Source organism: Carcharhinus amblyrhynchos, chromosome 6, assembly GCF_965287045.1.
Source record: "Carcharhinus amblyrhynchos chromosome 6, sCarAmb.v2.hapA, whole genome shotgun sequence".
Lineage (NCBI taxonomy): Eukaryota > Metazoa > Chordata > Chondrichthyes > Carcharhiniformes > Carcharhinidae > Carcharhinus > Carcharhinus amblyrhynchos.
In genome coordinates this window covers 109,809,750-109,820,934 of record NC_137329.1, presented here as the reverse complement: position 1 = coordinate 109,820,934, position 11,185 = coordinate 109,809,750, and the positions used below count along the sequence as shown (strand labels likewise).

At 38.4% G+C, this 11,185-nt stretch overlaps 1 protein-coding gene across 4 annotated transcripts in view; it reads right to left on the bottom strand.

Moving 5' to 3' along the window:
* Positions 1–4,302: 4,302 nt before the first annotated feature.
* Positions 4,303–11,185, bottom strand: part of lrriq1 (leucine-rich repeats and IQ motif containing 1) — a 154,467-nt gene continuing 147,584 nt past the window's right edge. For all 4 annotated transcript variants that reach the window (XM_080191179.1, XM_080191181.1, XM_080191180.1 and 1 more), the window contains one exon: positions 4,303–5,373. In XM_080191179.1, the coding sequence (XP_080047305.1) occupies positions 5,249–5,373 (125 nt within the window). In that variant the 3' untranslated portion in view covers positions 4,303–5,248. The remainder of the gene's footprint in view (positions 5,374–11,185) is intronic.

The following is an 11,185-nucleotide window of genomic DNA, read 5'->3' as shown; positions in this document are numbered from 1 at the left end:
GAAACGGCTCTATATACAGTAAAAGCGCTGAGCGATAGAGTGCAACCTCCTCCCAACTTAATGAATATGCAAATCCCAGGATCGCTCTCTCCACCCTCTTTGCCCATCCCCTGCTCCGAACGAAAACACATCGTAAAAGTGCTTGTGCTGTGCGGAGAGACACAGACTTGGTTCATTTTTCAAATTGACATTTAACGTGTCCAGCATTGACACTGTCCCATCCAAGTGGCCCCGCTTCAATAATTCGCGGTTACAATCAGTGGAAAGTGTCCACTGACTTCCAATGTGATTAGTTCCAGTGTGAATCTTGTGGACTGTGTAGTTAAAGATTTTTTTTTGTCAATGTCCATTAGCTAATTCCATGACTCCCACACAAAGGAATACAACAACTTAGTTAAGATTCTCCAGAGAGAAAGAGCATGCAAACTAACCGAGCAGGCAACTCAACAGATACATGTCAATCCTTCTAACTGAGGGTGCCAGGGCAGTTTGTTTTGAATACTAGAATACAGTTCTCAACTAATTCAGCTACATCAATAAACATATCAATCATTGGCACAGAAAATGGATATTTACTGCTTTCGCTGTGAGTTTATTTGAACAGGTCCACATTTTAGTTTGGCCGGTCCAAGTGATTATCAGAAGCCACAGCTGGCTATGAGTACCTGACTGAACTTAAGTCTTCCTGACCTCTCTTCCCTCCCACCCCAACCCCGCTCCACCCAAAAGCAATGCAATTCTCGATAATCCACACACGGGGTGAGAACGTGCAAAGACGCTTGGTAAAGGGACAACTCCACAAGGCACGCTTTTGCTGATTTCTCTCCGCGGTTGTGCAGTAACTGGAAACAGTTTTTTTCGGATTTGTGACACCGCGGCTTGGAGCTCGCACAAGTCACTTGGAGGAAATGTAAACGTTTGCAGCCCACACCTGATATATTTGCTCAGCGATCCCCTCCAAATTAAACGCAGTCCGAAATGGGATACACTGGTGTCTCGGACGTCAACACGCAAATGCCTATTCGTTACGAATGTATATTTTTATTGCCTCCCCGGTGAATTTATCCCTCAAAACATTAAAGGAAATGTGTTTTTGAACAGTTCGCCGGAACACGTTACTCTGCTAACAAGCGGGGACTGCTTTATATTAAGTAGAAAGTATTCTTAAAGGGGTTGGGGGGGGGGGGGGAATTATCAAAAGGTAAACTTATTTTTTTAAAAATGAAAATTTCGCTTCCCTCGCTCCTTCCCCTGAAAGTTCCTCTGGACGTTGAGATCCCTTTTGTCAATTAAGTTTATTCTGAAATCAATAAGTCTTCAAAGTCCTCACAAACCTCTGTGACTCGAATGTGAAGCTAAAGAGGGCTTTGATAAAGAGGGAGTGTGTCTTACCCAGGTAATTGTGACAATCTTCAAATGGGAAACTAAACGCGACCTTTTGTTAAGCTTTCTCGGCAGGTAAATCGCTTCGCTTTCGTTTTTTTTTGACATGATCTGAACTTTATGAAAGAGGTATTGGTTTAGCGCCTTGTTGGGTTTGGAATGGTGGTTTCTCAGACATTGTACTGACCACTCGCCTTGTATCTTATGTCACCTAAAATAGCGCTTTAGAAGAAGGAGCATGGTTACATTTGCCAGATAGCCCTTTGGAGCTCTGAAAATTCGATAGGGACAAATAAATTACAAGTAGCTTCCACTTGGCCGAAAACGGTTTATTCATTTGATTTAAAATACATTTTCTGTCAGGAATTGAGCGCACATTTTAAAAGCAGAAATCCACAAACAATGATTATTTTTATTGTGACAAACGCACACACTTTTGGTCAACTTTTCAAATAAAGGGTTTGAAAACACAGGCTGGTGGACTCTGGAAATAGAGCTGTAAACAGTTTAAAACAACGCAAAAAGGCGATAATATTGGAAATCGTTGTAGTGGCCCGAATTGGAATATTACCATCAGAGACAGTTGGGGGTCAGTTTAACTGATTCAGATTGAATAAGACATTTATTCTATCCCAAGGGTTCCAGACAATCGCTCACCTAGATATTTCTCTGCGTATTTCTGACAACCTTTAGTCATCTTTACACTGAGACGACGCTGATTTAACGGAGGCGCAAATAGGTCATAAATCACCCTGGAAGATTTATAGAACAGTTGTGACATTCATGGTGGATGTTTACCGATCTTTATTCGGCTTTCGTGACAGACCATCTGCAGAAATCCAAGATCAGATACAAGAGTGAAGGTTTTCTCTTTTTGATTTTATTTTGACGCTTGGTGTGCGAGGCCGAACGATTTCGTTTTTCAGGACCGCTTTAACCTTTTGCAGCCGAATGTACTTTTCCTGCACTTTTGGTTCTCTGCACTAGCCGGGCGGGAAAGAGAAGTCAGAACCAGGTGAAACAGCAATTCATTCGCTGCAGTGTAAGAATGGAAATTTAATTTCGAAACGATTAAATTTTGACATTGAATTCATTGAGAGTGCAACAGTTTAGGGGCAGACAAGCACATCTCAAGACGAGGGGACACGGGTGCGGGCAAAACAGTGTTTTCTTCGTTAGGGAAGGACAGACAGCAAATCGGCAATATGTGGACGCAATAGTGTGTTGAGAGGGGTTTGTTTGGGATGGGGGAAAAAAAACTCTACACGCACAGACACAACTAATTCTAATTCACCAAAAGAGAAAATGCTGGAAAATCTCAGCAGGTCTGGCAGCATCTGTAAGGAGACAAATGAGCTGACGTTTCGAGTCCAGATAACCCTTTGCCAAAGCTTTGACAAAGACCTGCTGAGATTTTCCAGCATTTTCTCTTTTGGTTTCAGATTCCAGCGTCCTGCTTTTAAATCTAATTCACCTATGGTTAATTTACCTTGCACAAACACAAACTGGCTTTAGAAGAATTTAGATGGGATCTGCTATGGATAGTGCGCTGTTTTACGGGACACATACGGAATGGTCTCCAGAGTTTGTCATTAATGAGTGTAACTGGAAGCAGGAGTGGCAAATAATTGTGGTAGAATATTGCAAACTGGCTTCGTACCGCACTGCACCATGTTGCAGAACAATCGTATGACCGAGCAGTCTGTTACCAGATCTTCCGATGTCCGTGCAGTGCGGTTCCATCCATTTGAGACCAGAGCAACACAACCAGGGGGTTAATGAAAATGTAACCCAGGTCGTGCCGCTGAAGCAGAAGGTGCGAGGTCTGCCCTGCTACAGAGTCTAACCCAAAACAGAGAAAATAGAAAATGTACAGCTGGTCAGGCAGTATCTGTACAAAGAACATGATGTGGGAATGCCGGCGTTGGACTGGCGTAAACACAGTAAAAAGTCTGACAACACCAGGTTTTAGTCCAACCGATTTATTTGATAATACTCACAAGCTTTCGAGGGGACTGACTCTCCATTCACCTGACGAAGAGGCAGTCCCCTCGAAAGCTTGTGAGTATTATCAAATAAATCGGTTGGACTAAAACCTGGTGTTGTCAGACTTTTTACTGTACAAAGAACATACCAGTTATTGCTATTCTGGGCATGTAATTTCACTGCTCCGTCAAGGACAGTGAGAAGCCATATGGGGGAAAACAAAAAGATGTTCAAATGGTCCACCTAGACACACTGGACACTTTGTAAAATGACTTTAGATTTACTTTAGGAGAGCCCGATGTTCCAGTCCACACAAACAAACCTGTACAGTTCTCGCCAAACCATGAAGTGTGAGCCACGTTGAGGTGTAGAAGAGTTCTTTACTTTGGGCCGAGACCAGTATTCAGTAAACTTTCATGCTTATTTTTCATTCCTTGTTCCAGTTTCATGTTGAATGAACACTGACATCATCTCCATCCCACAGTGTTTGACAGCATTGGCCATGTCCTAATTTACCAACTCTTTCTCTTTATAATCAAAGATTTTACAAAGGTCACTCAACTCTCAGTATCAGAATATCATTCTTTATTCTTCCATAAATATTTTGATTTCTCCATCAATATTGTTTATTTTTAATGTCCAGATGTAAAAAAAAGCCAATAAATAAATTGCACTTTAAATCACGACGAATTCACTCACATTTGCTGATGGGAAATTTAAAAACATGCGCCTAAGAAGAAGATTATGCCAACCACTATTAAACCCAAAGGCTACCTGCTTTCTGCAATTGTTAGATTTATGTCTCTTTCTATTCTGTTAAATACTACATTTAAAATAAAAATGTGCACAAGCTGTTTGAGAATTTCAAGATTTTTATTCAATAAAAACACTCAATTAAAGAACATAAGTTCAAAATATGGTACAGCTGCACCATCAGTACACGTTAATAAATTAGTACCAAAAACCCAGAAAGAAATGACCATAATAACAAACTCAATTCATCAGAAAATAAACCCTGGAATCAAAATGAGAAAGGAGCTAAGCATTAAGAGTATGCACCCCATTGGTTTCAATCAACAGCAGATAGTATAAGTTCAGCCATCACCAGCTCCTCAGAAGTGAATAGTTCAAATGAACTACATACATACAATGAAAGCATATACAAGATGCTCTTTCCATGCGGATTAGAGAAAAACTGCGTTAAAAAAGTTACAAGATTCAGGTAAAATGCATTGAATTGTTAAACAATATTAATCATACCATATGAAAGGTTAAGGACAATGTGCTGATAGTGGCACGTTAATAGATTTAATTTATGTGTGATAGATCTTCTAATTCACTCTGTGGCGTGGCAGTCATTGTAGATCTTTGCTACTTGTAAAATGAAGCTATGGGGAGCAATGTATTTATTATATAATTGCCTTTCATAAATTATTTTTAAAGGATGACCACATTTTAACCGTTCAGAAATTGCAGGTTGATAAGGTTTTAGTTCTGTGCTGTCAATGGGGTTTATTATTAGTGCAGAAATAATTACTCAGTTGAATGTTAGTTATATACATTTGCTTTTATTTTACTTGTGAAAATCAAAGATAGAGATTGCAAATACACAGTAATCAATGTGCAATAAAGCAAAGGAGATAGAACAGTTAACGGTCATTCTACAATATAATTGACATCATTAACCATCATTTTCAAGATCTCAGCTAAACAACAATTCTCACTGAAGCAAAATGGCCACATTTATAAATGGCTTTTAAATTTCTATATAACAAGAGCAGAAAACATACTAAGACCTTTAAATTTTAATGACATAGACTTTATGATCACGGACACATCCATTGACCTTTTACTGTCACTGCCTAAAGGCAGTAAACAATTACAAAGTTTTTCCTCGCCTCTTCCCACTTCCCCAGCCTGTGCTGAGTCGCACACGGTTGTTTCGGAAAGATATGCGCTCTTGCTTCAAAGGTTTGGAGCTAGTTGTCAATGGTGCAGTGGCTTCTATTTTTTAAGATAAAAATACAAACACATTGTCAAGTCAATAAATAAAATAATATTGAAAAAAAAACAATTATAATATGCAAAATAAAATGTACCAAATACTGATACAATTCCCCAGAGTCTACTATAAATCAAAAAATACCTTGCATGTTTAGCACACATTATTACTGCTCATATAGCACCATAGATATAGTTCATCAATTTAGGCACCTTAGCATTTAAACCCTGATACGACGCTCAAATAAACTGACTTTGTTTGCAGGCCTAAGCTTCAGTTATTTCATTTTCATGAAAGCAAGATGATCAACACTGCAAACTGCTCAACCCAATGGTATGGTCAGTGGTTTTAGTGGCATTATATCAGATTTTATGGATACCTTTGGCGTGCATATTGTAAATAATACTAATTAAAAAGACCTGTTAACAAATAAATCTTCTATGTCCCAGTTTCTTCAATTATATAATGTTCTGGCAACACATCATTAAACCAGAAATCCTCAGGATTAAAAAGGACCCCTGTAATTTAGGTATAATGGCTTAGAAGGTTACAAAACATTTATCTTGAGTTATGTTAGCCAGTACCTACACTGACATATACAACATATCTAGCAATTCAATTCATCATAAAACACATTGCTTAAAAATGTCAGAGCAATGAGTAGCATCATTTGAAATCCACAAGCTAACAAATAAAGCAAACCACAACTTTGGTACTGATTTAAGCAAAGTCAAAATCAAAAACAATTTGTCAGAACCAAAGAAAGAGTCAAACAGACACTTTAAAAATCAGACTACTATATTGGTGCTGCCTATTTAATATGGGCTTGGAGATGGCCTGTACTCTTCTCCCTGTGTAGTATCTTTGTCATGAAAGACCTTCAGGAAAATCCTTCTCAGAAGGGCAGCTTTCTTTTAAAATAGGTCGCTTGCTATTTCCTGTCATGCCTAAGTTTTTTTTGCTGTGTCCGTGGAATGACCTCTTCAAACATTTACAGCTGCAATTTTCTAGGATACTTCAGGAAAAAAAAACACACAAGCAATCTCAAAACTTAGCCTAAGTATTAGTATTTAAAATAGATCCAAAAACACCTTGTGTGTTAACAAGGTTGTAGCATTTGTACTGTCATCTGCACTAAGTAAGGGCAACTCACATTTTTATTCCCCTTCCAACCAATTCTTCAGCTGTTGTCTTTGAAGTTTTGTTGGTGAAAATATATATTTACCCATCTTCCCACCCACCCCTGAACCCCCAGAGATGTTGGTTCTAGCTAGTCATAGGCAGTGTTGTGGTCACTGTGTGTTTTGACATCAGGATTTCCTATGAATATATTCAGCAAAGTTATTTACAATTTTTCTAGAAATACTGATCAGTATATGAACATATTTATAATGCAACTACATAATTTTCTATTTTAAGCTTAACAAAACCTTCATTTTTAACTTCAAGGTGTATTGTGTATTGGTTTTAACAAATCCATGACCTGTTTACAATAATTTACAGAATTGTTAAAACTAACACACAAGGCAAATGTTTGCACCAGGCTTCAAACATGTATAGCAATCCTTTTCATTCAGTTTTACACCGTTGCCATAAAACAGAGCCTAATACTATCAGAATCTCAATTTTTTCTGCAAGTACAAGGTTGCATGATTGTGAAAGAGCCAATCAAAGACTTTTTTTCTCCATCCTATCATCTATAGTTCAACCTTAACAACAATTTTCATTTATATCACAACTTCAAATAAGAAAATGCTTTAATTGTACAAAAGCTAAGATTTATTGGTCCATGTATAGAAATCACTAAAAACCAGTGGACAGGTACAACCTCTAACTGAAGAGGCTAAAGGAATGCGCTTTCATCTTGAGGAAGATGGAATGTAAATGAGTGGAAGTTATGCTACAGTGATATAAAGCTCGATCGTACCAGGAGTACTGCATTCACTCTGGGCATTATACCTCAGAGAACTTATTATTATTGGCCTTAGAGGGGATGCAGCTCACATTTACCAGAATGATACCAGGGCCACAAGGGTTCAATTCTGAGGATGGGTTATATGGACTAGGCATGTATTTCTTTAGACTATAGAAGATACAATTGCAATACAATTGACGTGCTTAACATGATTAAACAATTTGTGGCGTAGAGAAAGAAACTATTTCCTCTAGTGGTTAAGTCCAGAACAAGCAGGTAAAAATTAGCGGTTGTTTGATCAGGACTTTTGTCAGGAAGAAGCACTTCACACAAAGAGTACTGGAAATTTAGAAATCTCTCGTCCAAAAGCTGATGAGACTAGGTCCGTTGAAAATACCAAAATAAAGACAGATAGAACTTTAAATCTTTCAATTAGACACTCCACAATATCTAATTTAACAAATTCAATTATAAGCACTTTTTCCTATTTCCTATTTTTTGGAGAGCAGGGATTCAGCTTTTGACATTTACAGTTCCTCTAGACTCAGCTTTTGTTGCTTTGAATGTCCTATAACCACTCCTTTTATCACCATCATCCCTTATTTCATTTATTAATCCCTATCTTTCAATCTATTACAGACCTTCCCTTTATTTCTTTCCTCTCTACTTTTTTCAGCCACTCCCATCATTTTCCCTGACTCTGAGCTTGTTAAAAACTATTATATAGAAAGATACAGCACTGAAGGAGGTCTGTACTTTGGTATCCAATTAATCCAACCCTGCTGCTCTTTCACCATATTTTGTACATTTTTTCCCATTTAAATAGTTATCCAATTTTCTTTTAATGCTATTATTGAATCTGCTCCCACCACCCTGTCAGATAGTGCATAAGGAGTTCACAGGGATTTGTAGTGCAAAAAAAATTTCCTCATGTTGCCTCTGGTTCTTTTGACAATTAGCTTAAATTTTTATCCCCTGCTTATTGATTCTTATGCCATTAGAAATAGTTTATTTATTCTATAAAAAAATCTTGGTTTTAACCAGCCTTCTCAGCACTTCCAAGGATTTGTGGAGACACACGTCTGGTCTCTCTGTTCCTGAACCCTCTTTAAAACTGTATCACTTAATTAATATCATCTCCGTTCATTCTTCCTATCAAAATATATAACTTCACACTTCACTGTGTCAAATTACATTTGTCTCATCAGCCTATTTTTCCAGTTTGTCCATGTCCTCTTGAAATCTGATCTTATTCTCCTCACTGTTCACTACATTTCCAACTATTGTATCAAATGCAAACTTTCAAATTATGCCCAGCATATATCAAAATGAGAAGATGACCTAAAATGGACCCCTGAGGAACATCACTGTATAATTGTCTCTAATCTGAAAAACAGCCATTCCTCATGATTCCCAACTTTCTGCCTCTTGGCTAATTCTGTATGCAAGCCATCACTGTCCCTTTATTCCCATGAGATGTAATTTTGCTTACAAGTTTTAAAAAATTTCTTACTCCATTTTTAAAGTTAAAAAGCCAATGCTCAGAGTGGACTGAGCAAACCCAAATCCATCACTTGCTTGCTACAAAAAACAAATTCAAATTCCAACTGAATCCAACTCATGGTCCTCATAAGAGAGACAAACAAGATCCAAGCTGATACGATCAAGCACAGCATCCTATCATGGGCTTGATCTGATGCTTAGCCAAAAGGCGAAGTTTATTATGCGGTGCCATGTCAATCCTTTGAAAGTCCAAGGACACAACATCAACTACAGCACCCTCTAACACTCTCCATTATTTTACAAAGCTTACCTTTATGGTAACAGCCTCCAGCAGTCTTTTAAAATTTGCAAGTAAAAGTTAAAGGTGCCAAATAAATGAAAGCTGTTGTTTCTGAAAGCAGCAGACCCTCTGCCAGCTATGTTCAGGGAAGTTCAATTTCAAGAATTTCATACAGGTATTAGATCCATATTTGCATATGGACAGCAGCAAATACTTGTTTAGGTACTTGCCTTTAATGCCTGTACAGCACTGGAGCCTCTACCAACACATAGAGCAATGTATGTGTGGTCATTCTAGCAGACTGGATATTTAGATGTCTTTTACACTTACAAAACTGACTTGACAACGCCAGATTTTTTGATCAATTTGTTTAAGCTAACAGCTCATTTTGGCCATTCAAAATGTATTGGCCATTCAAAATGTATTGGCCATTGGAAAGGAGGAAGTGATAGCATTTAAGATAGCACAAAGCAAAAATATGATAATAAAGATAATGCCAACAACATCCAATGGAAATAATGTCTATTGGGATATGACCTGTTGGTTAGGGATGAGGCAGCGGGCAACAGCTGCTAGTGGAATCAAAGAAGATATTCCAGCTTGGTCTGTTTGGATTCAGATCTTTCTTGGTTAGTACCACCATTATACACTTCATCAAAATGTGCCAAAAAATTGCCTAAGTGTAACTTATTTTGAATAGATCCCTTGAGATTTCGTGTTGAACCTTTGTTCAAGTTATAGCACAGTGATAACTGTCTGTGCTGTAATCTTCCATACTGTCTGAGGATTGGTGTCCAAAACTGGCAAATGAGATTCATTTCAGGACATTAAGGGAAATGTATCCAGTCAGAATGCCAAATCAAAATGGCTGTTCTCATCATGAACAGCTAAAATAGACATAATAAAAAATTTTACAGCACAGAAAGAGACCCTTTCAGTCCATTGTGTCTGTGCTGGTCATCAAACACCTATTTATTCTAATCCCATTTTCCAGCATTTGGTCCATAGCTTTGTGTGCAATAGTATTTCAAGTGTTCATCTAAATGTGTCACAAATGTTGTGAAGGTTTCCACATCTAGTACCTTTACAGGCAGTGAGTTCCAGATTCCTACCATCTCTGGCTGAAAAGGCTTTTACTCAAATCTCCTCTAAAACTCTTGCTCCTTACCTTAAATTTACGTCTTTGGTTATTGACACCGCTACTAAGGGGAAAAGTTACTTCCTATCTAATCTATCTGCATCCCTCATAATTTTGTACACCTTGATGTGGACTCCCCTCAGCCTTCTCTGCTCCAAAGAAAACAACCCAAGCCTATTCAATCTCTATTCATAGCTGAAATGCTCCAGCCCAGGAAATATCTAAATGAATCTCCTCTATAGCTTTTCCAATGCTATCACATCCTTCCTATACTGTGCTCACCAGAATTGCACACTCTACTCCAGTTGTGGTCTAATGAGTGTTTTATACAGTTCCATCATAACCTCCCTGGTCTTATATTCTCTACCCGAACTAATAAAGGCAAGCATCCCATATTCTCTTTTAAGCCATCTTACCTACCTGTCCTGCTGTCTTCAGGGATCTTTGGACATGCAACCCAAGGTCCCTGTGGTCTTCTGTACTTCCTAGCATTCTACTGTTTATTGTGTATTCCCTTGCCTTGTTAGTCCTCCCAAAATGCATCACATCACACTTTTCAGGGCTAAATTCCATTTGCTACTGTTCTGCCCATCTGACCAACCCATCTATATCATCCTGTCATCTAAGGCTTTCCACCTCACTATTTATCACGCCACCAACTGTCCTGCTGTCTGTGAACTTACTGATCCTACCCTCCACATTCACTAGATCATTAATGTACACTACAGATAGCAAGGGACTCAGCACTGATCCCTGCGGAACACCAGTGAACCTTCCAGCCACAAAAACAACCTTCGACCATTACCTTCCACTAAGCCAATTTTAAATCCAATTTGCAAAACTGCCCTGGATCACGTGGGCTCTTACTTTCATGATCAGTCTCCCAAGCGGGGCCTTGTCAAAAGCCTTACAAAAATCCGTATAGACTACCTCAACTGCATTGTCCTCGTCTACATATCTAGTCACCTCCTCGAAAAA